This window comes from Notamacropus eugenii, chromosome 2 (genome assembly GCF_028372415.1).
Source record: "Notamacropus eugenii isolate mMacEug1 chromosome 2, mMacEug1.pri_v2, whole genome shotgun sequence".
Lineage (NCBI taxonomy): Eukaryota > Metazoa > Chordata > Mammalia > Diprotodontia > Macropodidae > Notamacropus > Notamacropus eugenii.
Window position 1 is genome coordinate 14,098,361 of NC_092873.1, and position 25,778 is coordinate 14,124,138.

General features: G+C 45.7%; 1 protein-coding gene across 2 annotated transcripts; it reads right to left on the reverse strand.

Annotated features, from left to right (window-relative positions):
• Positions 1-15,891: 15,891 nt before the first annotated feature.
• Positions 15,892-24,478, reverse strand: LOC140522165 (inner centromere protein-like). 2 transcript variants are annotated; one of them, XM_072637292.1, is made up of 5 exons: positions 24,317-24,478; positions 19,354-19,488; positions 18,080-18,242; positions 17,584-17,734; positions 15,892-16,451 (listed from the first exon to the last, which is right to left on the reverse strand). In XM_072637292.1, the coding sequence occupies exons 3-5, from the start codon at positions 18,104-18,106 to the stop codon at positions 16,276-16,278; spliced, it is 354 nt and encodes a 117-aa protein (XP_072493393.1). In that variant the 5' UTR covers positions 18,107-18,242; positions 19,354-19,488; positions 24,317-24,478; the 3' UTR covers positions 15,892-16,275. The 2 variants fall into 2 exon arrangements, with proteins under 2 accessions (XP_072493393.1, XP_072493394.1); XM_072637293.1 differs by lacking the exon at positions 18,080-18,242 and having other exon boundaries at positions 15,915-16,451; positions 24,317-24,474.
• Positions 24,479-25,778: the final 1,300 nt, after the last annotated feature.

Genomic DNA, 25,778 nt, shown 5'->3' on the forward strand with positions numbered 1-25,778 from the left:
TCAAAATTACCCATCTTGCACTTCATACTACTGCCTATCTCTTCTTTAGTCAGAGAAATACACTATTCCTTGCTCCATCAATTTGTCCATGGGATCAATGTTTACACCGAGATTGTGTACTCATTTGGATTTTCCTCTTCTATGTGATGTCAGGCATGGGTCCATGTCTACTTTCTGCCATACTGTTATCCAGTTGTCCCAGCAATTTTTGTCAAACAGTGGCTTCTTAGCCCAGAAGCTGGGTCCTTGGGTTTATCAAACAGCACATTGCTATATTCATTGTCTACTCTGTCTTGAGTACCTAGCTCTATCAAACATCTAAAGAACAGGTAATTCCAATATGACATAGACTATTTGTGAAAATAGAGGAAAGAGTCCTCCAATATCCTTTTAATAATACAAATATGGTTTTGATATCTAAATCAGGAAGAGACAAATCAGAGAAAGAAAAATACAGACCAATTTCTCTCATGAATATAGATGCGAAAATTTTAAATAAGATTTTAGCAAAAAGAATACAGCAGGTTATCACAAGAATAATACATTATGATCAGGTAGGATTCATACCAGCAGTGCAAGGCTGGTTCAATATTAGAAAAACTATTAGCATAAGCCATCATTTCCACAAGACAAATAACAGAAACCACAGGATTATCTCAATAGATGCAGAAAAAAGTTTTTGACAAAATACAACACCCATTCCTATTAAAAATATTGGAGAGCATAGGAATAAAGGGAACTTTCCATAAGACAATAAGTAGTACATACCTAAAATCTTCAATAAGCATTGGGTGCAATGGAGATAAGCTAGATGCATTTCCAATAAGATAAGGGGTGAATCAAGTTTGTCATTTATCACCACTATTTTTCAGTAAGACACTAGAAATATGATCTATCGCAATAACAGAAGAAAAAGAGAAGCAAAATAGGCAAAGGAGACACTATGTTATCACTCTTTGCAGGTGATATGATGATAAACGTAGAAAATCCCAGAGATTCGAGTAAAAAACTTCTTGACATAATAAACAAGTTTGGCAAAGTTGCAAGTTACAAAATAAACCCACACAAATTTTCTGCTTTTCTATAGAGTAGTAACAAACCCCAACAGCACGAGATAGAAAGAGAAATCCCCTTTCAAGATAGGGTAGACACTCCCAACTATCTGGCAGTTTACCTGCCAAGACAACCTCAAGGACTAAAGGACAGAAATCTTGAGAAGTCAGGATAATTTTTTCCAACTCTGGAATCATATTAGGCCGATTATCAGACTGGGAATGAAGGGGATCCAGGCTCAGTCCTGGTCCAGGGAAGGAAATACAGCTCACGATCTCATCTAAGGAAAGGAGCCATGCTCAGGCATCTTACCTCAGGAAAGGGAACTACTCTAAACATTGGCTGAGACAAAATGGCCAGGCTCAACTTTCTAACCCACAGAAAAAAATCTGGCTCAGATAATGAATCCAAGAAAATAACCTGCGTTTGGTTCTGTAGTCTAGCTAAGGAATAAAAGGACTGGTCTAAGAATCTAGGATGTCTACTCCCTTATTCCTTACATCTGGTACTGCGCTCAAAAATAGCAGCTAAATATAAACAAGTTATAACAGAATTAGCAAAAGAGAGTACAACAAAGTCATTGAAGAATGTCAATTGTTCCTCACTTAGTAGTTTTACACATTCATTTTTGTTTCTTATGGTCAGCATGAGATCTCTCAGAAAACTAATGAAGTCCAAGGGGAACTTTCTCACCATATCCATGGAAATGGCTGAAATACACAAAGAGAAAATATGACAGTTAGAGATACCGCTTTAGGCTGTTATATAATCTTTCCTTGTTAGTTTTAATCCATTCTCCATCCTTGATATAATTCCTGACTGAAGACACTCCAGCACAGAGAGCAAAAGCTGAAGAAACTGGAGAGAATATGGCAGCTCGTTTTTTTTGTTAGGTCGTCCTGGAGAGGCAGGGGAATGGGCTATGGGACCTCTCATGGATTCTCCATACCTTATACTTTGAGTTCCTTGAAGTAGAGTGATCCAGAGCATGAATACCCTGAGACCTAAAATGAATGACCCAATAGGTTCCCTGCTTCCAGGGGCAGAGGAGTGGGGAATGCAACCCTCCCCAGGAGGGATCACGTAGGGCAAGGTGACTCATATTCACAGTAGTGAATTACCAAGCTCGCTAGCAGAAAAACAACAAGGAAAGGTCTCACCGTAAGAAAATGAGGTTCTAAGCTACTGGGCTTCAGGAAGCTAAGAGTGCTTTGGAACTTCCGGAGAGCACAGGGATATGTGTGCCCTGCAAGGCTGCCCAGGCCTCCCCTAGGAGTGAGTCATGTGATGTTACAATAAAGCCTTGCACACACACACACCCCTTCCACCTGTCTCCAACCCGATCCCTGACATCTCTTAGTAAACTAATCCCTGAGACGCTCAGTTTCCTCAAAGCTTTCAGGCTAGATTGGAACTTCTCCATCTTTACTTCATGGGACATGCTCATTGAAGTGTGTCTCCTCCAGACATGAAACCCATGCTGAAGTCAGCTTACATCCAAGTAACTTCTTATGGTATCAGTTCTGCAAACGTCTCTGCCTTGGAAGTTTGAGACCAGGTAGGTCCTGGCAATGGGGGTTTGAGGCAGTTACCCATATGCTACTTCAAGGTAGAAGAGGCTGCACAACCTCAAACGAAGTCTCAGTTTCTCCTCTACTAACTGGAGAGTTCTGCCATTTAACCATGTATATTTAGAAAATGTCCTTAGAGACATCTGAATCACCATCCAACAGGTAGGGAAGCTTAATCGCAGTTACAGAAAAATGCTCTTCGCTTTTGTGTCAGAACAATAGTGATTTGTCCCCAACTGCATACATCACTTTCTTTCTGGATGTTTCTATTCTCTAATGGGATTGCCAGAAGCATTTCACAAGATCCTGAGTCAGGTAGGACTCTCTGATGGGTATATAGGGACAAGAAACGGTTCTAGGTTCCACAGTTCTCTGGGGATACTAGATTTAAGAATTGGAAAAGGCCCTAGAGAGTATCTAATCCAAACCTCAACATGTAACTTAAGTAATTGGAAGTACAGGGGGCCTCAATGATTGGTAAGATCAAATAGATCTGTAAGCCAGGACTGAGATTTGAACCCATGCTCTCGACATGAGGGCCAGTAATCTTTCCATCACTTCTTACTGCCTCTATTATCTTTCCTGTTTTATAGATTTCAAACCCGAAAGGAAAAAGGAGCCAAGGAGCAAAAGAGTGAAGTACAAGGACAGAGACTGGAATTCCCTGTCTCTGAGTTCATAGCCTGAATTTTCATGGTTCTCTGTGGTTTATCAAACTTCACTGCAAAGGATTAAAATTTGGAGAAAACATGACGAAAGAATCTATAAGCCAGGTAATCATTCACATTCTGCCATTTGTACCTGGAAGTGAAACAGAGAAACACATTCTTTGTTCCCTGATGTTGAGGGACACGTTCTGCACTCAGAGGCAGGAAAAGTGATTTTGAATCTACTCTAAAACACTCTTCACTGCAGACTTATCACATTGGCAAGAAGCTTCTCTGAACCTCAGTCAGTCAATCTGTAAGAAAGTAACACTAACATTGGTACTTTCTCTTTAGAGGGCTCTTGTGAGTGTGGAAAGTGTTCTGGAAATCTGCAAGCAGTATATAATAGGATGGATTTGATGTTGAATTACAGCGATTCTGCTGTACCTTCTCTAGCCTGAAATGAATTTATTTAGTAGCTTGCAATACCTGGGAAAAGAAACCGACATCTCAAGCCATAGAGATTTATGATCTTCTTATACCCTCATGCTACTTTTCTGGACTCCAAGGTTTGAACATGGGGTTTCAGACTCCGTGCCTCACCCTCTGTCCTTGGAGCTTGTTAGCATCTGAGTCTTGCCTGCCCTCCCTTGCACACGGTGACTAGCACAATATCTGTGACCAATTTGTCTCCCAAAATCCTAAGAGTCGGAGTTCTACTCCATTCAGACCAAATGAGGTGAAATCACAGACCGTCAGAGTCATATCTTTCCATTCAGAAGGGAACTCAGAGATTATGAAGTATAGTCCCTTGTTTCAGCAAAGAAGATCTGGTTTGCAGTCCTGGGTGGTGGCCCTGGAGTAAGGAGGAGCGCTGCTCTGGTGGTGCTTGTGGCAACAATGGAGAGGGAATCCTCCTCACATTCCCAGGGAAGAAAAGAATGTTTGGGGTTGTTCACACATCAAAGCACACACCAGGAGAGGAATGAACATCTTTTTTTGGATCGTCAAAGCTTGGAAGAACCGAAAATTTACAAGTGCCTGGAAATATCTCTGAAAACAGCTGCACAATACCCCTGAAGTGTGGGCCAGGACAACCTTCACACTGGAAGCGGAGACCTAATTTAACAAAGAGCCTCAAAGTGAGGGAAGTGGCTTGTATAAATAAGCAAATAAGGGGGGAAAATCGGAATATGAAATCTGACTTAGGTAACAAGACACATTAAAATATACAACCTGAAGAAGGAAACAAAATCGAAACTCCTAGACCCCAAGTCTCCAAGAAAAGTATCAACTGGCCACAGGACATGGAACAGCTCTCAAAGAATCTTTCAAGTAAGAGAAGCAGATGGAAAAGGGAAAAGAAATGAGAGTGATGGAAGAAAATCATGAAAAACAAATCAACAGCTTGCTAAAGGAGACCCAAAAAAGGATAAAGAATATAACACCTTAACAAATAGACTAAACGAAATATCAAAAGAAGTTGAAAATACCAATGACGAAAATGCATTAAGAAGCAGAAATTGCCAAATAGAAAAGGAAGTCCACAAGCTCACTGAAGAAAATAATTCCTTCAAAATTAGAACGGAGCAGATCAAACCTAATGACTTTATGGGAGATCAAGAAATTATGAACAAATCCAAAAGAATGGGAAAATAAAAGAGAATATGAAATACATCACTGGAAAAATAACTAATCTGGAAATTAGATTCAGGACAGATCATTTTAAAATTATTGGACTACCAGAAAGATGTGATCAAAAAAGAACCTAGACATCATCTTTAATAAATTATAAAGGGGGGAGGAGCCAAGATGGCGGAGGAGAAAGACACACATATGCTAGCTCTGAATCCACAGCCCATAAAATACCTGTAAAGAAGAACTCCCAACAAATTTGGGAGCAGCAGAAGCCACAGAACAATGGAGTGGAGGAGATTTCTGTTCCAGGGAGCCCTGAAAAACCAATGCAAAAGGTCCATTGTGCACCACACCCAGAGCAGAGCCCTGCCTTGGCCCCATGGCACCGAGAGGAGCGGATCCAAGTGGGCTTTGGGGACAGAATCTCCGGCGGCCATGCAGGTCCCTCCACCCACAGGTGACAAGCGTTGGTGAGAGGGTCTCTTTGACTTGTTGAGAGGGGAGTGGGGTGTCCCCATAACTCAGGCCCCCTCGGGAGGCAGCAGCAGAGTCAGCAGAGGAGACAGCAGGGCACAGGAGCTCCCTGACGGAACTGAGCCCCGTGAGGCAGCCCTGCCCCCGACCCAAAGCCCTGAGGCTGGGAAGCAGCATTTGAATCTCAGACCCCAAGCTCTGGCTGGGTGGATCTGGAGGCGAGGTGGGTCTGGAGAGGACACTCAGAAGTCAAGTCACTGGCTTGGAAAATGCCCAGAAAAGGGGAAAAAAATAAGACCATAGAAGGCTACTTCCTTAGTGAACAGATATCTCCTCCCTTCCTTTTGGATGAGGAAGAACAATACTTACCATCAGGGAAAGACAGAGAAGTCAAGGCTTCTGTATCCCAAACATCCAGAATAATTATTCCATGGGCTCAGGCCATGGAAGAGCTCAAAAAGGATTTTGAAAATCAAGTTAGAGAGGTGGAGGAAAAACTGGGAAGAGAAATGAGAGAGATGCAAGAAAAGAATAAAAAGCAGGTCAACAGCTTGCTAAAGGAGACTCAAAAATATGCTGAAGAAAATAACACCTTGAAAAATAGGCTAACTCAAATGGCAAAAGAGGTTCAAAAAGCCAATGAGGAGAAGAATGCTTTCAAAAGCAGAATTTGCCAAATGGAAAAGGAGGTTCAAAAGCTCACTGAAGAAAATAGTTCTTTCAAAATTAGAATGGAACAGATGGGGGCTAATGACTTTATGGGAAACCAAGAACTCACAAATCAAAACCACAAGAATGAAAAAATGAAAGATAATGTGAAATATTTCATTGGAAAAACAACTGACCTGGAAAATAGATCCAGGAGAGACAATTTAAAAATTATTGGACTACCTGAAAGCCATGGTCACAAAAATAGCCTAGACCTCAATTTTCATGACATTATCCAGGAAAACTGACCTGATACTCTAGAACCAGAGGGCAAAATACATATGGAAAGAACCTAAGGATCATGTCATGAAAGAGATCCATAAAGAGAAACTCCTAGGAACATTGTAGCCTAAACTCAGAGTTTCCAGGTCAAGGAGAAAATATTGCAGGCAAGTAGAAGGAAACCATTCAAGTACTGTGGGAACATAATCAGCATAACACAAGATCTAGCATTTTCTATAATAAGGGAGTGAAGGGCATGGAAAGGATATTCCAGAAGTCTAAGGAACTAGGATTAAATCCAAGAATCATCCACCCAGAAAAATTGAGTACAATACCTTAAGGGGGAAATGGTCTTTCAGTGAAATAGAAGACTTTCAATTATTCTTGCTGAAAAAAGGGAATTTGACATTCAAATACAAGAATCAGGAGAAGCATGAAAAGGTAAACAGGAAAGAGAAATCATAAGGGGCTTCCTAAAGTAGAACATTTTACATTCCTACATGGAAAGACAATATTTGTAACTCTTGAAACTTTTCTCAGCATCTGGGAACTTGGATGGATTACTCACACACAACCACACGTACGCACACACACACACACACACAGAAAGAGAACACAGGGCGAGTTGAAGAGGAAGAGGTCATATCTAAAAAAAGGTAAAAGAAGGGTGCGGGAGAAATATATTGGAAGGAGAAAGGGAGAAATGGAATGAGGCGAAATACCTCTCATAAAAGAGGTAAAAAAAGCTTTTTCAATGGAGGAAAAAGTGAGGAGGTGAGAGGGAAAAAGTGAAGCTTGCTCTCATCATATTTGGCTCAAAGAAGGAATAAAATGCATGCTCAATTTGGTATGAAAACCTATTTTACAATACAGCAAAGTAGGGGAGAATGGGATAAGCAGGGTGGGGGGATGGTGGGAGGGAGGGCAAATGGGAGGAGGGAGTAATTAGAAGTACACACTTGAGGAGGAACACGGTCAAAAGAGAGAATAGAAGAAATGGAAGGCAAGATAGGATGGAGGGAAATAGAGTTAGTGTTACACAACATGACTATTATGGAAGAGGGGCACCTAGTGAATAGAACACCACTGCAGGAGTCAGGAGGAAGTGAGTTCAAATCTCATGCCAGAAACGTGACACTCACTAGCTGTGTGACCTTGGGTAAGTCCCTTAACCCCAATTGCCTCATCCTGGGTAATCTTTAGGCATCGTGATGAGTATCTGGTCCCTGGATTCAGATGGCTCTGGAGAAGAAGTGAGGCTGGTGACCTGCACAACCCTCACTCACTCAAAACAAAGTCAAATGCAAGTCACGTCATCAATTATCTGATGTCATGGTGTTCTTTCGCAATGAAGTATGAATACCCACACATACACACAGACACACACACACACGCAGTGCACACTCACACTGTGGAGGTCATTTGCCAAACTACACCTATATAGCGTATATTCAATTGCTTGCCTTCTCAGTGGTGATGGGTGGGGAGGGAGGGAGGAAGAGAAGTTGGAACTCAAAGTCTGAGGAAAAAATGTTGAGTATTGTTCTTGCACACAACTAGGAAATAAGAAATACAGGTAATGGGGTATAGAAATTTATCTTGCCCTACAAGACAAAAGAGAAAATAGGTTTAAGTGAAGTGGAGGGATGTTAGAAGGAAGGGCAGGTTGGTGGTAGGGGTAATCAGAATGCTTGGCATTTTGGGGGGGAGGAGAGAGAGGGAGAGAAAATATGGAAGTCAAGATTTTGTGGAGATGAATGTTGAAAATTTAATAGAAACACTGTCAAATCATAGTCCCATCAAGACCCAAAAAACAGTTTGTCAAAGGAAAAGACAAATGAGTGACTCTGAAAATTAATGTTGGTATCTAGATGAGCACTAGGCTGGAAATAAATTGCAAAACGCAGTTTTTCACTAATAGGAAGAGGCAGAAATGGAGGTAAACACTCCTCTGTGTGTGTGCATACACTTGTGAACATGTGTGTGAACATGTGTGCATGTATGCACGTGTGTGTGTGTCAGAACCCCATGAATCTTAGTTTCAGGATTTTTGAATTGCTTTTCCTCACTTTGACTTAGCTCGATTTGTATTTGAATTCTCTTGAAATCCCTTACATCTATAATCAAAGAGAACATGAGTCTTGGTTTCCAGTTCTTGGAGGAAGGACGTCTCTGCTTCTCAGGCCAAGTGCAAAGAACTCTGGCCTCAGAATCAGCGAGGACAGAAATCAAGGTTGGCTTTGCCCGTCTTAGCTGGGGAATTTTGACCCAAATCTCTGTAGGTCTCAGTTTCTTCACAGTCCTTCCCAGCTCTGACATTCAGTGTTCTGAACCAGTTTGGTGTGTCGTATCCTGCGCAAGATCACCCAGGTTACAGTAAGTGGTGAGCCCAACAGGGTGTCTGGATATTAGTGATGACTTTGACATGGTTGTGGAGGGTTGACATTGGTCATGGTCGCCACTAAATGGGGAGCTCCTTGAGGGCAAGGAATGTCTTTTGCCTCTCTTCCTATCCCCAGCACAGTGGCTGGCACTAAGTATGTGCTTAATCAAAGCTTGTTCACTAGTCCAATAACTTACTGAAGACATTCTTAGAAACCTTTGCTCTAAGGTCTTGCTCTGACATCCTATCTTCTCTATTCTTTTCTTTTTTAATTAATTAATTTATTTAACTTTTAACATTCATTTTCACAGAATTTTGGGTTCCAAACTTTCTCCCCCCTTGTCCCCTCCCGCCACCCCAAAACACCGAGCATTCCAATTGCCCCCATCACCAATCTCTTCTTTTCCTTCCTCCCTCCCCACGCCCTCCCTTTGGAAGACAAGCAATTCAATATAGGCCATATCTGTGTAGTTTTGCAAATGACTTCCATAATAGTTGTATTGTATAAGACTAACTATATTTCCCTCCATCCTATCCTGCCCCCAATTACTTCTATTCTCTCTTTTGATCCTGTCCCTCCCCATGAGTGTCGACCTCAAATTGTACCTTCCTCCCCATGCCCTGCCTTCCATCGTCCCCCCACCCTGTTTATCCCCTTATCCCCCACTTTCCTGTATTGTAAGATAGGTTTTCATACCAAAATGAGTGTGCATTTTATTCCTTCCTTTAGTGGAATGTGATGAGAATAAACTTCATGTTTTTCTCTCACCTCCCCTCTTTTTCCCTAAACTAAAAAAGTCTTTTGCTTGCCTCTTTTATGAGAGACAATTTGCCCCATTCCATTTCTCCCTTTCTCCTCCCATATATTTCTCTCTCACTGCTTGATTCCATTTTTTTTATGATATGATCCCATCCTCTTCAATTCACTCTGCTCATTCTGTCTCTAAGTGTGTGTGCGTGTGCATGTGTGCGTGTGTAATCCCACCTAGTACCCAGATACTGAATAGTTTCAAGAGTTACAAATATTGTCTTTCCATGTAGGAATGTAAACAGTTCAACTTTTATAAGTCCCTTATGAGTTCTCTTTGCTGTTTACCTTTTCGTGCTTCTCTTCATTCTTGTGTTTGAAAGTCAAATTTTCTTTTTAGCTCTGGTCTTTTCATCAAGAATGCTTCAAAGTCCTCTATTTCATTGAAAGACCAATTTTTCCCCTGAAGCATTATACTCAGTTTTGCTGGGTAGGTGATTCTTGGTTTTAGTGCTAGCTCCTTTGACTTCTGGAATATCCTATTCCACGCCCTTTGATCCCTTAATGTAGAAGCTGCTAGATCTTGTGTTATCCTGATTGTATTTCCACAATACTTGAATTGTTTATTTCTAGCTGCTTGCAATATTTTCTCCTTGACCTGGGAAGTCTGGAATTTGGCCACAATGTTCCTAGGAGTTTCTCTTTTTGGATCTTTTTCAGGTGGTGATTGGTGGATTCTTTCAATATTTATTTTGCCCTCTGGTTCTAGAATCTCAGGGCAGTTTTCCTTGATAATTTCATGAAAGATGATTTCTAGGCTCTTTTTTTGATGATGGCTTTCAGGTAGTCCCATAATTTTTAAATTGTCTCTCCTGGATCTATTTTCCAGGTCAGTTGTTTTTCCAATGAGATATTTCACATTGTCTTCCATTTTTTTCATTCTTTTGGTTTTGTTTTGTGATTTCTTGGTTTCTCATAAAGTCATTAGCCTCCATCTGCTCCATTCTAATTTTGAAAGAACTATTTTCTTCAATGAGCTTTTGATCCTCCTTTTCCGTTTGGATAATTCTGCTTTTGAAAGCGTTCTTCTCCCCATTGGCTTTTTGAACCTCTTTTGCCAATTGAGTTAGCCTATTTTTCAAGGTGTTATTTTCTTCAGCATTTTTTTTGGGTCTCCTTTAGCAGGGTGCTGACCTGCTGTTCATACTTTGCTTGCATGCCTTTCATTGCTCTTCTCAGTTTTTCATCCACCTCTCTAACATGATTTTCAAAATTTTTTGAGCTCTTTTTGAGCTCTTCCATGGTCTGAACCCATTGAGTGGGCTGGGATACAGAAGCCTTGACTTCTGTGTCTTTCCCTGATGGTGAGCATTGTTCTTCCTCATCAGAAGGGAAGGGAGGAGATATCTGTTCACCAAGAAAGTAACCTTCTATAGTCTTGGTTTTTTCCCTTTTCTGGGCATTTTCCCAGCCAGTGACTTGACTTCTGCATATCCTCTTCACACCCACTTCGCCTCCAGATCTGCCCAGCTAGTGCTTGGGGTCTGAGAGTCAAATGCTGCTCCACAGCCTCAAGGCTTCCGTGGGGGTGGGGCTGCTATTCAGTGTGAGATCAAGTTCAGATGCTCAGGTGGGGGCAGGGCTGCCTCACAGGCTCAGTTCCCTCAAGGGGTTTATGCAGACACCTTCAACAATGGATCCAAGCTCCTGCCTGCTTGGGGAGCCCCAGTGTGCTCCCGCCTGCACTGCTGCCTCCGGAGGGGGCCTGAGTTATGGGGGCAGCCCACTCTCCTCTCGACCCACCAAAGAGACCCTCTCACCAACCCTTGTCCCATGTGGGTGGAGGGACCTGCGTGGCTGCTGGAGATTCTGTGCCTGAAGCCTGCACGGATCTGCTCCTCTCGGCGCCAGGCGGCCAATGCAGGGCTGGGCTCTGTTCCGCGTTGGCAGCGCGAAGAACCTTTTGCGAGAGGTTTTCAGGCTCTCTAGAACAGAAATCTCGTCCACTCCACTGTTCTGTGGTTTCTGCTGCTCCAGAATTTATTGCCAGTTCTTTTTTACAGATATTTTATGGGCTGTGGGTTTGTAGCTAGCTTATTTGTGTGTTTCTACTATGCCATCTTGGCTCCGCCCCCTATCTTCTCTATTCTAAGGTTATTCAGGCCCAGGTTTCACCATTTGGTTTCTAAAATTCTTCCCAATAGCTGGACTAGTATTAAAGACATACCCCAAGGTCAGGAGATAAAAGGAAAAGGAAAAGGTTTGCTACATCCCAAAATACTTAGAGCATCTCTTTTCATGGTAGCTTGAAGATGGAATCTAAGGGGCTGCTCTCCTACTGGGGAGTGTCTGGACAAATTGTGGTGTACGAGTGTGATGGACTACTGTGTCCTGAGAAATGACTAAATGGCCAGTTTCAGAGCATCCTGGAAAGACCTCAATAAACATACAGAGAGCAAAGTGAACAGAACCAGAACAGTTTCAACAGGGAAAACATTGTAGGGAAAACCAACGTCCAGATGTCCAAGCTAGCAGAGGAAAATTGTGAGTCCAGAACACTCAAAAGGAATCCCCCATCTCACTTTGACGAGAGGCTGACGAACTCCCAGTGCCAAGAAGAATGTACATTTTTGGGAGGGAACAAGACTGGGGATTTGTTTTGCTGCATTGTGCATGTTATGAGGAGAGAATTTTTCTTTTCATTTGTTTGGGACTGGGGCAATGAATGGAGGGACAGATTATAAATATAGATGAAAAATCAATTTTAAGAATTATTTCTTTAAAAAGATCCTTCCCAGCCCTTATATTCCACATTCTATCACCACTGTGGCTTTCACATTTCATTATCTGTATAGCTTGACAAAACAAATATTTGCATCATGTACTTGTGGACTACACTTTCACACCTGTAAGACCCAACTGTTAGATGTAGACTGAGCCCAGGCTCCATTTCTGCACATGTCTAGTCCTCACTTAGTTGACCACTTCAGGTGTCCAGCGTCTCGAACAATGAAGCAGGTCTTCTCACCAGGCAACAGGCAGTGTCAGGCCCTTGGGTGAGCAGTGCCTCTCAATTTTCCTTCTCCAGTACCTGCCTAGGAAACCCCAAATGGATTCCCAGAGAGTTGGCCGTGACTGAAGAAGAGGAGTGGGGGACCTTGTACAAGGATGGCTTGGGAACAAAGGAGGTCTCCATATTCCACAAAAGTCTTCCACGTTTTTAGCTGGTGAATCAGGGAAGCCGTCCCAGATGTAGTGAGATATGACTTGGGCCTTGAAGAAAGAATTCAGTGGTCCAAGCAGTCCAGCTTCTGGGAGAAGAACTCATGATTTCCTAAAAACTGCTGGGAAAAAGGGAAAAAAATTATGGCAGGAATTAGGCACACACCAATATCTTACACTGCATACCAAGAGAAGTTCAAAATGGGTACATGATTTAGACATAAATGCTGATGCCATAAGCAAATGAAGAGAGCATGGAATAGTTCACCTGTCAGATCTACGAAGAAGAGAAGACTTTGTGACCAAACAAGAGACAGAGAGAATTATGAAATGCAAAATGGATCATTTTAGTTACATGAAATTAAAAGCTTTTTGCACAAACAAAACCAGTGCAACCAAGGGGAGAAGAAGGAAAGCAGAAAGACTGCATACAATTTGAACAGCCAGTGTTTCTGTAAAAGGTTTCTTTTCTCACATATACAGAGAAGTGAGTCCAATTTCTAAGAATACAAGTTATTCCCCAGTTAATAAATGGTCAAAGCATATCAACAGGCCATTTTCAAATTAAATAATTAAAACCTATCTATAGTCATATATCAAAGTGCTCTAAATCACTATTAATTAGACAATTACAAATTAAATCAAATCTGAAGTACCATCTCACACCCATCAGACTGTCATGGGTAACATGCCAGAAAAGGAAAATGATAAATGTTGAAGATGTGGGAAAATTACAACATTAATGCATTATTGGTGGAGTTGTGAAGTAATTCCACCATTGTGGAGAACAATTTAGAACTATGCTCAACGGCTACCAAACTGTCTGTACCTTTTAATCCAGCAATACCACTACTAGGTCTGTATCATAGAGATCATAAAAAAGGGTAAAGGACCCACATGTACAAGAATATTTAGAGCAGCTGCTTTTGTGGTGGCCAAGAACTGGAGACTGAGGGGATGCCCATCTCTTGGGCAATGGTTGAATAAGTTGTGGTATAAAAATATATGTTCTAAGAAATGATGAGCAGGAAGACTTCAGAAAAACCTGGACTTACAGGAACTGAGGCTGAGTGAAGTCAGGAGAAGCAGAACTCTGCACACAGAGCAGCTGCAGTGTACAATGAACAACTATGATAGCCATAGCTCTTCTCAACAACGCCAGAATCTGAGACAATTGCAAGAGACTCAGGATGGAAAATGCTGTGCACGTGCAGGGAAAAAACTAGCGGGTCAGAATGGAGATCAAAGCATGCTATTTGTGGGTGTATCACTGGCCTTTGCTTATGTTTCTTCTTCCACAACATGACTAATGCACACATGTTTACATCATTGTATCTGTATAACTTATGGGAGGCTGCTTGGCCTCTTGTGGAGCGGGGAGGGGAGGATAAAGTGACTGATAAACAAATGTGGAATTCAAAACCTTATTACCAAAAACGGAATATTTACATGCAGTTGAAAAAGGTAAACTACTATTTCCAGAAAAAGAAAATTGCAAGTCATTAATAACTACTTTTAAAAAATTTAATGGGATCACAGTTGCAGAGCTAGAAGAGGCTTCAAAGGTCATCTGATGGAGCCCCCTCCTTTTACATATGGGGAAACAGAGGCCAAGAAGTGAAATGAATTGTTCAAGGACGCAAGCAGCAATATGTCTGGCACTTCATCAATATGAGCTCATTGGATTCTCACAACCACTTTATGACACATTCTGATGCCCATTTTAGAGATGGAAGAGTTGAGGCTCAGCTTAAGTGACTTACCAGAGTCACGCACCCAGCGTCGTCCCCATGGGGGCATTGAAATTCAGCCTTGCATGCCCCATCGGCTGTGGCCCAGGCTACCTCTCAAACACCAATGTGGAGGGAGCAGGTATGCTCTGGGGAGGGATGGAGGGTGATGAACAGGCCTTTTGAACACTTCTTGGAAAGAGCTAGTTTTGTTGAAATTGATTCTGCATTTAAAAACAAATAACCCCCAAAGGAGAAAGGAGAGGAGAGACAAAAGTTGCAGGGGTACGTCTGGCCTCTTCCTTTCCCTGCCACATCCACGGGCATTTTGTGCCCACATGAGAGGCGATGTAAGCATGGTATTGTGCTGAAAACCCAGCAGTGAGGTCAGAGGATGAGTCCAAGCTCCAGCACTGTGTCTGGTCATGGAAGCAGTGAGGGGAGTCTGGGCCTCATTTTTCTCATCCTAAAGTGGTTATGGTTGTTGTCAAGGATGCAGGTGAAGCCTGCTGTAAGCCACAAAGCACTCCATCATCACCCTAAAGTATGTTCAGTCTTGTCCAATTCTGTAACCCCATTTGCGGTTTTCTTGGCAGAGATATTGGAGCAGCTTTGTCAATACCTTCTCCAGTTCATTTTCCAGATGAGGAAGCAGAGGCAAGTGGGGCAAAGTGACTTGCCCAGAGTCACTCTACTAGTGAATGTCTGAAGCAACCTGAGGAGAACCTGGGCTTGAAACCAAGAAAATCCCGGTTCCAGTCCTGCCTTAGGCATGAACCAGGTGCATAGAGTGCAGGGCGAGTCAAGGAGCTGCTGCCTGCCTTGGTTTCCCCAGCTGAAAAATGAGGATAACTGCATTGAGTTACCAGGCTTGTGAGGGACAGAATGAAATGACCTTTGCGAGGCGCTTGATCAACCTTAGAGAGACATGTCATTGTTGTAACTATTAGTGGTATGGGCCTTAATCATCCTCCCTGTGCAGGCGTGCATTTCAGAGTTAAGATGCTGCAACCCACAGATGGGCTCCCATTTGGGCCACATTCTTAAAGAGAAAAGAATTTCTGAACATTTCCCACTGCACCCTGACTGCTCACCTGCCCCGATTCTAGGCCTCTGAAAATCATCCAGCCCAAACTGGGAGGGTAGCACCAGAGAACACAGTACAGGAGTGTCTGGGCTGAGGAGACCAGAGAACACAGGACACGGAACATGTGGGCTGGGGAGGGGAAGACAGCACAAGGGGGAATGTCAGGACTGGGGGGGACCAGAGAGCACAGGATGAAGAAGGTCCCAGCTGGCAGGGACAATGTCTGGGCCAGGATGGCCAGGGAAAGGCAGAGCTGGATGGATCCTTGGAACCCGGGCTGTCAGGGCAGAAAGGCCTCTCAGAACCTTCTGTGGCTCCTTGAATGCTCCTGAGGATCAGCTGTCTCACCCCAGTGTCCAGCCCTACTGAACTCAGCCACCGCAAACCCACCCTTGGCACTTCCTCCCAGCCCAGGTCACGCTTCAGAGTTTCTTGATCAAGTACCTAGACCTTCCCCAAAGCAACAGCTCCACATCACTTCCTGGAAATTTTTTCTTTATTAACCTAACCTTATAACCTTACCTTTTCTTAACCTGATGCTATAACGCTGGAACCTGACACCAGCCTGGAACTAGGTACCTAGCAACCTAGCACTAATGTACAGGTAAGGGACTGCTGGCTTGGACACGTGGGCGCTGTGAGCACCGTTCTCCCTCGCGGCCACCCACAGCTTCTGGGGGTCTCAGTCTCTATAGCCCCCAGGCCCAGTTTTGACTGCACAGGATGGCCAAGAGGGGCCTCCCTGCTCCCATCTCAAGGTGTCTTCAGGCCATATGACAGGCCCCCAAAGCGCTAGGATTCTGGCAGTGGTGGGGAATCCCAGAAGGCAGAACTGGTATGAGTGTGGTAACGCGGTTGACTCTGTTTGAATATGTCCTCAAGGTCCGGACTAAGGATGGTGCCAAAGAGCTGGTCAGTGTCAGGAGGCAAGTAGTACTGATGGATGATGGCCTGCCTGAGCTGGGACCCTGGGGCAGGAGAGTCAGGGGTCACACCAGAAGATGCCACCCAAGTCCTAATGACTCCCCCCATCAAGGCTGCTCCAATTCCCTTCTCATCAGCCCCTGTACTGCCATCCCTCACAGCTCAGAACCTTCCTCCCCTGACCTCAGGCCCCAGGCTCTCAGTAAGCTCAAGTCCTCTCCAGGCACCTCAATCCCATCCCTTCCTCTCTTGTCCCTGAAGGAGCCTCCTGAGAGCCCACCCTGCAGCATGTCTCTTCCTTTGCCCTCCCTCCCTCCACTGAACTCCTTTCAAAAGTCAGATGCTCATCACTCCCTTCAAGTGCAACTGTCCCCAATAAACTTCTCAGTGCCAAATGGAACAGTCTTGGCTCTGCAGCCGATGGACCCCGGGCCACCTGCCCCTTGCCTGCTTCTCCTCTTTCCTAACGGACTTCTCTTCATCCTTCTCGATCGAGGCTCCCTACTGGGCCCCCTTCTCCTTTCTCCCTATACTGTCTCCTCTGGTGAAGTGGATCACTCCCAGAGCTATGCATCCATGTAGCCCTCCCCTCTCTCCTGAGTGCCAGTCCCAAATCATCAACTGCCTATTTCAACGGCTATTTCAAACAGGCTGTCCCACAGGGTTCTCAGATTCAGAATATCTGACATCCAGAATTCTCTCCCCTCACGGATACCTCCCTCTTACTGTTGAGAGGACTGCCCACCTGGCTCACAATCTCAGCATTACCCCCGACTCCTCACTCATTCTCCTCCCACATGGTCCATCAAGAACCAACTAAACCTTACACTATCTCCCCTGTATCTGACACTGTTATTGATCCTGCCTCTCTCACCACTGCAGTTCACACAGGTCCCTGTGACCTCAACTGCATACTGCCCTCCCTGTGGGTCTCCCCTACCCATCCTCCACAAGACTACACAGGGAGTTTTCTAAAGGCCAGCAGGACGGACCACATCCCTCCCCTGTTTAGCCTCTAGATCAAATAGAAGTTTCCACTGACATTTAAAGGCCAAGCTTTACATCTTGTTCCCACCCTACCTTTCTAGACTTGTTAAGCACTGCTTCCCTTAGTACACCTCTGTCCAATCTAATGAGGGGTGTCATTTGAAATTAAGGGGGGAGGTCTACACTTACCAGTGGCCCAAGCAGGAATGGGCTTCCCGTGTTGGAACTCATCATCTGTGGAGTCATCACTATTCAGATCCATCCCACAATTGTCTGGGTTGGTCTTGGGCCCCCCCTTGGGGTCCTGGGGGGTCATTTCATAAGAGTTGCAAACCGCAGACTGAAGAAGAAAGGAGACCTCTATTATCTCTTCCTGGCAACTTGGGCTGCCAGAGCTGAAAGGACCTTTGAGATGATCCAGTCCAAACCTTCCCCCTCCCCACTTCACTGATGAAGCGACTGAGATCCCGACTGGCCACAGGCCGAGAATAAGACTCAGGTTATGTCTCCACCTCTCTGAGGCTCAGTTTCTCGAACTGTAAAATGTGGAAAATTCACACTCAGCATCTAGCTGGGAGTCTCAGAGGAGATGATGTTTACAGAGACAGAAATCCCTGTTTGTGAAGAGTAAGTCTTGTGCCTGGCAGAGCCCAAAGACTTGTTTTCTGGGAATGTGTGAACTAACCCCACAGGGTTTGTGGGGCATCTTCATCTCCTTATGGACCAAGGACCAGATCACTGAGAGCAATGGGGAAGGCAGATGGAGATGGCCTCATCTTGATGTGTGTAGCTAAACCCTAGATAACACTCCTGAGGGCCAGGAGCTCTTGGACTTGACCACCTGCTGACTGAAAAAAGCCAAACGTCAATAAGTGGAATGGAAACTACAGTGCAGTCCCCTGCTGTCAGACAGAGCTGAGACAAGCCAGCAGAGCTTGGTTAAGCTGGAGGCTGGCAAGCAGTCATTGGCTGCCCACACAGACCTCCCCTTGAGGAATTTTCCCAAGGCTTTCTTTCCCTGCTCCTCCTTGGAGGTCACAGAATGTTGAGGAGGTTCAGAGTTTGACCTGAGTGGGACTTTGGGAGATCATTAAGACCATCCCACTGCCTCACTTTGGAGAAGATAACTCTGGGGCCCAGAAAAGCTAAGAGTTCACGCAACAAATGCTGCATGCTGAAGGCTGAGCTCCAACGTGTTATCCTGTTTTGTCATTAGCCCCAAGTGGTCTCAGATACAGCCTTGTGCTGCATCATACAATGGTGACCATGCCAGCCCATTGAACCCCGGTAACGGTGTTGAGAAGACGGAATTAAATAAGAATTCATGTCAATGTTAAGATGTGGTTTCGGACAATCCAATTTTGCAAGGGGGAAGTGTGTAGAGACAGCAGCTCACGTGAAAAGGATCCAGGACATTCAGGGGACAGGAAGTTCAGGGTATATCAGCAGTGACACGGCACCCCAGAAAGACAGGGAGAGGCAGGTGGGCAGGACTTCCAAAAACAAGGAGGTAGCCCTGGTGCTTCTAGCCTCTGCCCCTTACCAGGATCAGGCTACACCCCATCGTTCGATGTTGATAAACCAGAAAGTCCCCAGATAGGGACAATCCAATGCCAAAGGACATGGGACTGCTGAGCCTGGAGGAGAGAACACTTGACTTGTGTCTTCACTTCCATGCATGGTGGGCTCCTGGCTGAGACCACAGAGGGCAGAATCAGGGGCAATTGGGGGAGGCCACCCTGGGCACATCCAGACATTCAGAACTCTCCAAAAATGCAATGGGCTGGCTGATCAAGTGATGGGCTCACTATTCTTGAGAGATCTTCAAGCAGAGGCCAAAGGACCTCTTATCCTGAGCACTGGAAGAAGACCAAGTTTGGGCCTGGCGAGTGGTCTAACAGCCCCCTAGGAGCTTGCCTTTCTACGTTTCTGGGCAGTGAGATGCAGAAGGGGCCTCACCTGCACGTGCGTGGTCTCATCCAACCATCTGTCAGAGGCCCCAGCAGCGGCTGCCACCACCTTGGCCTCCTTGGCCTTCTTCTCCTGCTCCTTCTGCAGCTTCTTTGGCTCCTGCTCTTGGTGCTGATATTGCTCCTAGGGCCACAACAGCATTGCATCAGCCCAGACAACTGCCCAAGGCGCTGCCCCTCACCATTTCCCTGTCCCAGGAAAACTCGAAGAGCCCAGGGGCAGCAGCCTCTGAAGGGACCATTGGAGGAGGAGGTAAGGGCTAGGGCTGTAGCCAAGACCAATGCCCACCCCAGGTCCCACCTAGTGCTTCACCCTCTGCTACTTCTCCTCCAGTTCCCTCTGAAATCTCTCCAACGGGAGCAGAGAATGGAGCCTTCTAACTCGACCCAATGCACAAGGCTTTGAGGTCCACTGCAGGCAAGCATCATGCTGACAACCATAGACACAGGCCATGCCTTGTGAACTAGTGAGCTCCCTGCTGCTCTGAGGAGTTCGAGTAAAGGCTAGACAGATGACCCCATGAGGATGCTGTGGAGGGCACACCTCCCTCTCACAGAACTAGGGTTGACATAACCTCCGAAGCTCACCACACACACGCTACCCAAGGGATCAATCCCCACTGAGTTCCAGCTCCCTCCTCGCACTGCCCTTTCTGCCGTCAACCGGAGACAAAATCTCCCGATTCATGCAGCTGGCTCAGCGTGGACTAAGAATTGGGAGAGTGGGAAGCATGGCAGTGGAGAGGATAGTGGGAGACAGCATTTTCAGGATGAGTGATACAACTGCGTTTGCTTGGTCAAAAATTCAGGTGTCAGCCAATGTTCATCAAATCGAATAGACAAAAATCCTTCAAATGGATGAAACAAAAGTCCTTTCTGAAAAGATTCGGCCCAGAAATACTTTAAGCAGCGGCTCCTGAAGCACATTTAATGGCAAACTAGGGGGCTTTGGGAGGGAGCCAAGTCTCATGAGAATTCCCAGCTTGGGATCTCCCTCCACCACTGTCTGTCGACGTTTCTGGACCAGCTAAAAAAGGGCCCAGAGCACTGAAGATTTCGTGACCTGCCTGAGAGTCGACAATCTCTTGAAGGTAACAACACTCTGATCTCTCCCTAAACAGAGACTTTGGCGTGAACTGCCTTCCCGGGAACGCCATGCCTCCCAAGTTCAGTGGGTCAATGTGGGACAAAGCTCTCCTCGGAGGAGAGCCAGGACACCACAGCCCCGGACAGAAATGCTACCCCGTTCCCCAAGGCTTCAAGGCAAGGAACTCCCCATTCCCAGAAGGAGGACAATATGATCTCCTTGACTACTAATCACCTGCTGGGCTCTTTTTGGTCTCTAGAACATAAATGGAAAAGGCTGCTCCCCTTGCAGGAAGCATACGAATATTCCAAGATAGAATCACCTGCTTAACCTGGACACTGGGCATGGCCCTGAACTTTCTTACGAAGTAGCCAAGAAGGCCAGGAAGAATCTCACCTCAGGAACCCAGATTTAGGTAAGTGGAAGAACTCTCCCAAACCCCCACAGACCCACTATAGACAACAAACTCCTGGCCTTAGGATTTGGGGATCCTGGAGGCAGTATCCCTGGGTGGGCACAGGGAAACAGGGGAGTCTCTGCAGACCTCAGCACAAAATTATAGAGACAGCTGCCCTGCTCCCCCAGGCTCCTTTCCAGATTCCCAGAGGCTGATGATGGTGATGGGCCTTTCTCTGCCCAAGACTCAGGTTCCCTTCACCTTCATCACTCCAAGCCTGTCTCATGGCTTTGTCCCCACTTCAATTCCAAAAGACAAGTAAGTCATTCCTACAACTTTAAAATCCACTGGCCAGAAGGTTTTGTGGAATGCCCTTCGGGGCAGGGACCAGCACACACAGTGGTGTGCTCCTTAGACCAAACTCAAGTGAAAGGTACAACCTCCTTAACAGGGATCTCATAGACTCTGGGAATTAGGAATGAGACTTTGAAAACACTTTTTCTCACTAACAGTAGCTGAAAAGGTCAATACTACCATTCTAAAGTAGGGAGCACTGTCGGCTACCATCGAGCCAGGATACAAGGGAAAATCAGGGGCAAGGTAAACCAGAGGGCCATTTGTTTCTTTGTTGGCAAGGACGCAGGATTGAGTCCTCAAGATCAAGGAGGGTCAGGCAGTGGGTCGTGGCTGCCAACAGTGCAAAGGGCATGCCCGGGATGACTCATTTGTGCTAGACCAGCAAGGGGGACAAGCCCTGCAGGGCTTGCAGTGACCCTGCGCCAGCAACTCGACCTCGTGGGGCTGCCTTCCCCAGGGAGTTACTCTGCTGAAGTAAGCTAATCTCCTAAAACGATTCTGTATACAACCCACATGGAACGTTCAATTGACCCTCAGCTTGGTCAGGACCTAGATTGCCAGGGTCAAAGCTGCATTTTCTCTACAGTCAAACCAAACCTCTGGCTCACCTACAGGCAATGCTTGATCTATTTGGACCCCAGTTCTCTGAGAAGGTCACCAACCAAAAACTGCATTCCCAGCTGTCCCGTGGAAGTCTCAGGCACAGGCCAAGCAGAGAAAGTTCTCTCATGGCTACTCCTGGCCCTAGCACTGCTCTTGGCATCGAAATAACGGGAAGTGTTGTGCTTGATGAATGACTTCATATCACTGGGGTGGCTGGTGGAGGTCAGCGTCACAAGCATCTGGTTCTTCTGCACTATATATAGGAACGTTTGTAGGGGCCCCACCACCTGCCCAGGGAGAGCAGGATGAAAGGCGTGGGCATGGTGCCAGCATAGCAGCAGCCAGGATGAGAATCACACACACACACTGCTGTGGAATCATATGTGTCTGATTAAATCAAATACAACTTTTCTAAGCACCTCCTCCATCAAAAAGCCTTCTTCTAGGTTCTGAGGCTCCAGTAGTAAAGATTGAGCAAGTCCTGCTCTCAGAGGCTCACAGCCTGCTGGGAATACCCACAGGGAGGAGTGTGTGTGTGTGTGTGTGTGTGTGTGTGTGTGTGTGTGTGCATGTAGGTCACCTATACATGGTACACGAGTTTATTTGGGGAGGGAGGGAGAGAGGACAACTCCCTCTTCACTGGAGCCCAAAATTCCTCCTGGAGCCACCCACCAAGGCCACAGGCAGCGTTTACTCAGGGTCCACCATCACTTTGTCACCAACTGAGCATCAAGAAAGCTTGAGAGGCCTTCCAATTCACCCATTTCACAAAGAAGGAAACTGAGGCCTAGAATAGTCATCTACCCAAAGTCCCACCAGTAATCTGAGTTCTTATCATCCAGAGAACTTAGGAAACGTCCTCCTCCTGTCCTTTCACTTGCCCCACTAACCAAACTCTTCTTAAAGGCCAATTCTGAGAATGAAGTTATTTTGGACGTGACAGCTGTGTGTCAGGATGGGTTGGGAAGGGACCAGATAAAGGCTCTCTGGCATGACTCTGGGACCCCAAGCTCATCTGGAAGGTGACTTGTCCCCAACAGCCTAGCCTGCCTTGGTATGTGTAGTCTGGAGGTTCTGAGAGGGGCTGAGTTTAAGTCTCTGGAGGGCTTTAGCATCACTGAATTCTTGGGACCCTTGGCCAGCTCTGGGGGCCATCCTGAGTGGCCTCTTCCTGTCACTTGCCCTCACAGATACCCGCGAGTCATCCTTCCTCATGCTTTGAGGAGGCTTCCTGGGCTCCTCACCTTGGTCCATCTTGCTCTCTGTGGAGAGAAGAAGATAATGGAGACCCATCCTTACTCAGAGACTTTCACCCGCACTATCTTGTTAGATCCTCGTCACAGATTTAGGGCACAGAGGGATCCAAGTCATAGTAGTAGAATTGGCCAAAGGAGGGGACCTGCCCGAGATCATGCTGACTCCAGGGCACTAGGCTGCCAAGTGACCCCCCTCACTTCTCCCTCCTGCCCAGGTGAGCAGGACAGAGTAGTCCATTGAGAAGCCAAGTCATCATCTGAAGTTCAATCCCAACCTCAGAATCAATTAAGTGGCCAACCTGGCATGACCACCGGGCTTTTGAATTCCCTGAAACGACAATTCCCCAGCACCCCCCAGGAATCCCCTACGTGACTTCCTTCTCCTCAGTCCTGTTCCATGAACTTTTCCTTCATCTGACCCAATGCTACATCAAGAAGCTAGAGCCTACACTCATACTTTGCATGCCATGCTAGAGCTGCTCCTGTTCCCAGAGCCTGGCAGCTAGTGTGGACCAGTCTGCCAGCCCCTGTGGAATGTGACTGCCCTATTCAGGTTCAGGCTGGCATTGCCATCCTCTCCTCCACAATTTCCTCTCTGAAGCACAATTCCATGCCATCCTGACATCCCATTTGTCTTAGAGAAAAGCCAAGCTTTTTCTGCGGGGTCTGAGACATTACTGGTGATTGTCTGCTAACCTAATAGGTCTGCGCCTGCATGGGATATCCCTGAAAGGGATGGCCCTTATGAGATCATCTGTTCTGACTGCCCTTACTCTAGAATGAGGAAATGGAGGAATAGAGGCAGGTGCTCCTCCAGCAAACACAAAGTCAGAGCAGGTTGGACAAGGAGGCAGCAGGCAGACAACCACCAGCCCCAGAGTTTCCCCTTCCTTCTCACAGCCCATCACCCCGACAAGGCTTTACCACTGTCGCTATCTGCTTGGTTTCTAGACTCTAGTTGGGCCTGTGAGGACTTGCACACCAGGTCACAGCGGGAGCCCCTTTGGGTCCGGGGGCTTTCTGGTAAGTCCAAGAGAAGCTCAGTCTCTGGCTGTGGCTGTGTTCCTAGAGAAGAGGAGGCACCATCTGACTCGGTCAGGACAGGTGCTGCAACTTCTGGAGACGTTGACTGGGCTATCCAGAGTTTGGCCACAGACTGAGCAGGCCTCGTATCTTTCACCTTGGGCTCCTCAGGGAGTACCAGGGAGGAGGTCCCAGATACTGGGTCAGGGAGACCCCCACTCCTGCTTACCTAGGGGTCTTGCAGCCACACCAGCGAGACCTGGTCACCCTTTGGACTCCTGCGCTCCAGTTTTGTGCCTTTTCTTGACCACTACAGCCAACAAGCAACCTTCCAAACCGACTGTCCCTTTTGGAGTAAGGCAAACTGTTGGGGTTGCAGAATTCCATGGCTGTTGGGGAGAGAAGGACCAGTGGGGGAGGGAACGGCTAGGTCACTAAGGTTAGGCTACAGGAATGGCTTTGACGCTAGACAATTGAGGTGTTGCATCTGGCTAGTTTTGTCACTTTACTACAAATGTGGCTCAAGCAAATCATGTACCCATCCCTGTGCCTCAATTTTCTCATCTCTAAAACAAAGGGCAAGAGTAACTGCTCCTGCAGGTGCTAGAGCCCCAACCTCTTCAGACATTCAATCTATGAAATACCCAGAAAATAACTCTCTTGTCACCAAAGTTCTTGCTTCAATATGCCAAATGCTTCCAATTGGAAACATAAGAATTATCTGAAGGAATTACATTAAGGGATGCTGGTTACCTTATGTTTTCCTCCTGCACCCTAAGAATGCTGGGAATGTTTCATCTGACTGACAGTTGAAACCTATACATTGCTCTCTCCATTTAGAATAGAAGTTCCTTGAGAGCAGGGACTACTTGGCACAGTAGTTTGCACCTAGTAAGAGCTTAATAAATGTTATTCATTCATTCCGCAGAGAAGGACACTCTCTTTCCTTTGTACCCCAGGACTTACAGTGCCTGGTATACAGTCAGCACTTAATAAATGTTGCCTTACTGTGTTTGCCTTGCTATGATCTTGGAACAAAATGTATCTTGAGTTGTTCCTAAGACTATTCTTCTGATCTGTTCCCATTCTCCCCTGTGTCCACGATCCAATAGTCATGTCTTTTTTCCTTATGATTCTTCAGTGTTTTCCTTTCTATTGACGTCTTAAATCCTTTGCCCTTTTTGTATCCTCAGAGCTTAGCCCAGTGCCTGGTAAGCAGAAGGTGCTTAATAATTGTTTACTGATTGATTATCCCATGCTTACACATAGCCTCACATGCCACAAATCCTTCATGATCCTCTGTACTCAATTTGGCATTTTGAAGAAGGCGGTCTACACTTTTATTAGACTTACCAGCTCTAACACACCTGTCATGTGAGCATTTGTATGATAGTCACCTATGCTATTGTCTTATGCATTTAATAAATGGATATTTCTATGACTACTGGAGCCAGTTCTTTGCTAGATTTTCTATCTTCCTCAAAGCACAAGACCGTGCCCTGCCCATACCTGTAGTTGGACCAATACTCATTGAAAAAAAATGGATCTTTTATGGATTTCAGTCTCATCCCCAAACCTAGGAGTTTCTCTGGTCATTCAATTGGACGCTTTGAGGAAGAATCCCAGGAAATACAGATATGACTGCCAGAATATTCCCCTGGTTTGACAATGAGAAACCTGAGGTACAGACG

Bases quoted from the DNA above. Each gene is read 5' to 3' on its own strand.
- LOC140522165 (XM_072637292.1), bottom strand. From the start codon at position 18,106: ATGAAGATGCCCCACAAACCCTGTGGG. The intron at 17,735-18,079 runs GTTAGTTCACAC...TTTCTTCTTCAG, and splicing joins TGCCCCACAAACCCTGTGGG to TCTGCGGTTTGCAACTCTTA. The intron at 16,452-17,583 runs GTAAGTGTAGAC...CTCCTGCCCCAG, and splicing joins CATTCCTGCTTGGGCCACTG to GGTCCCAGCTCAGGCAGGCC.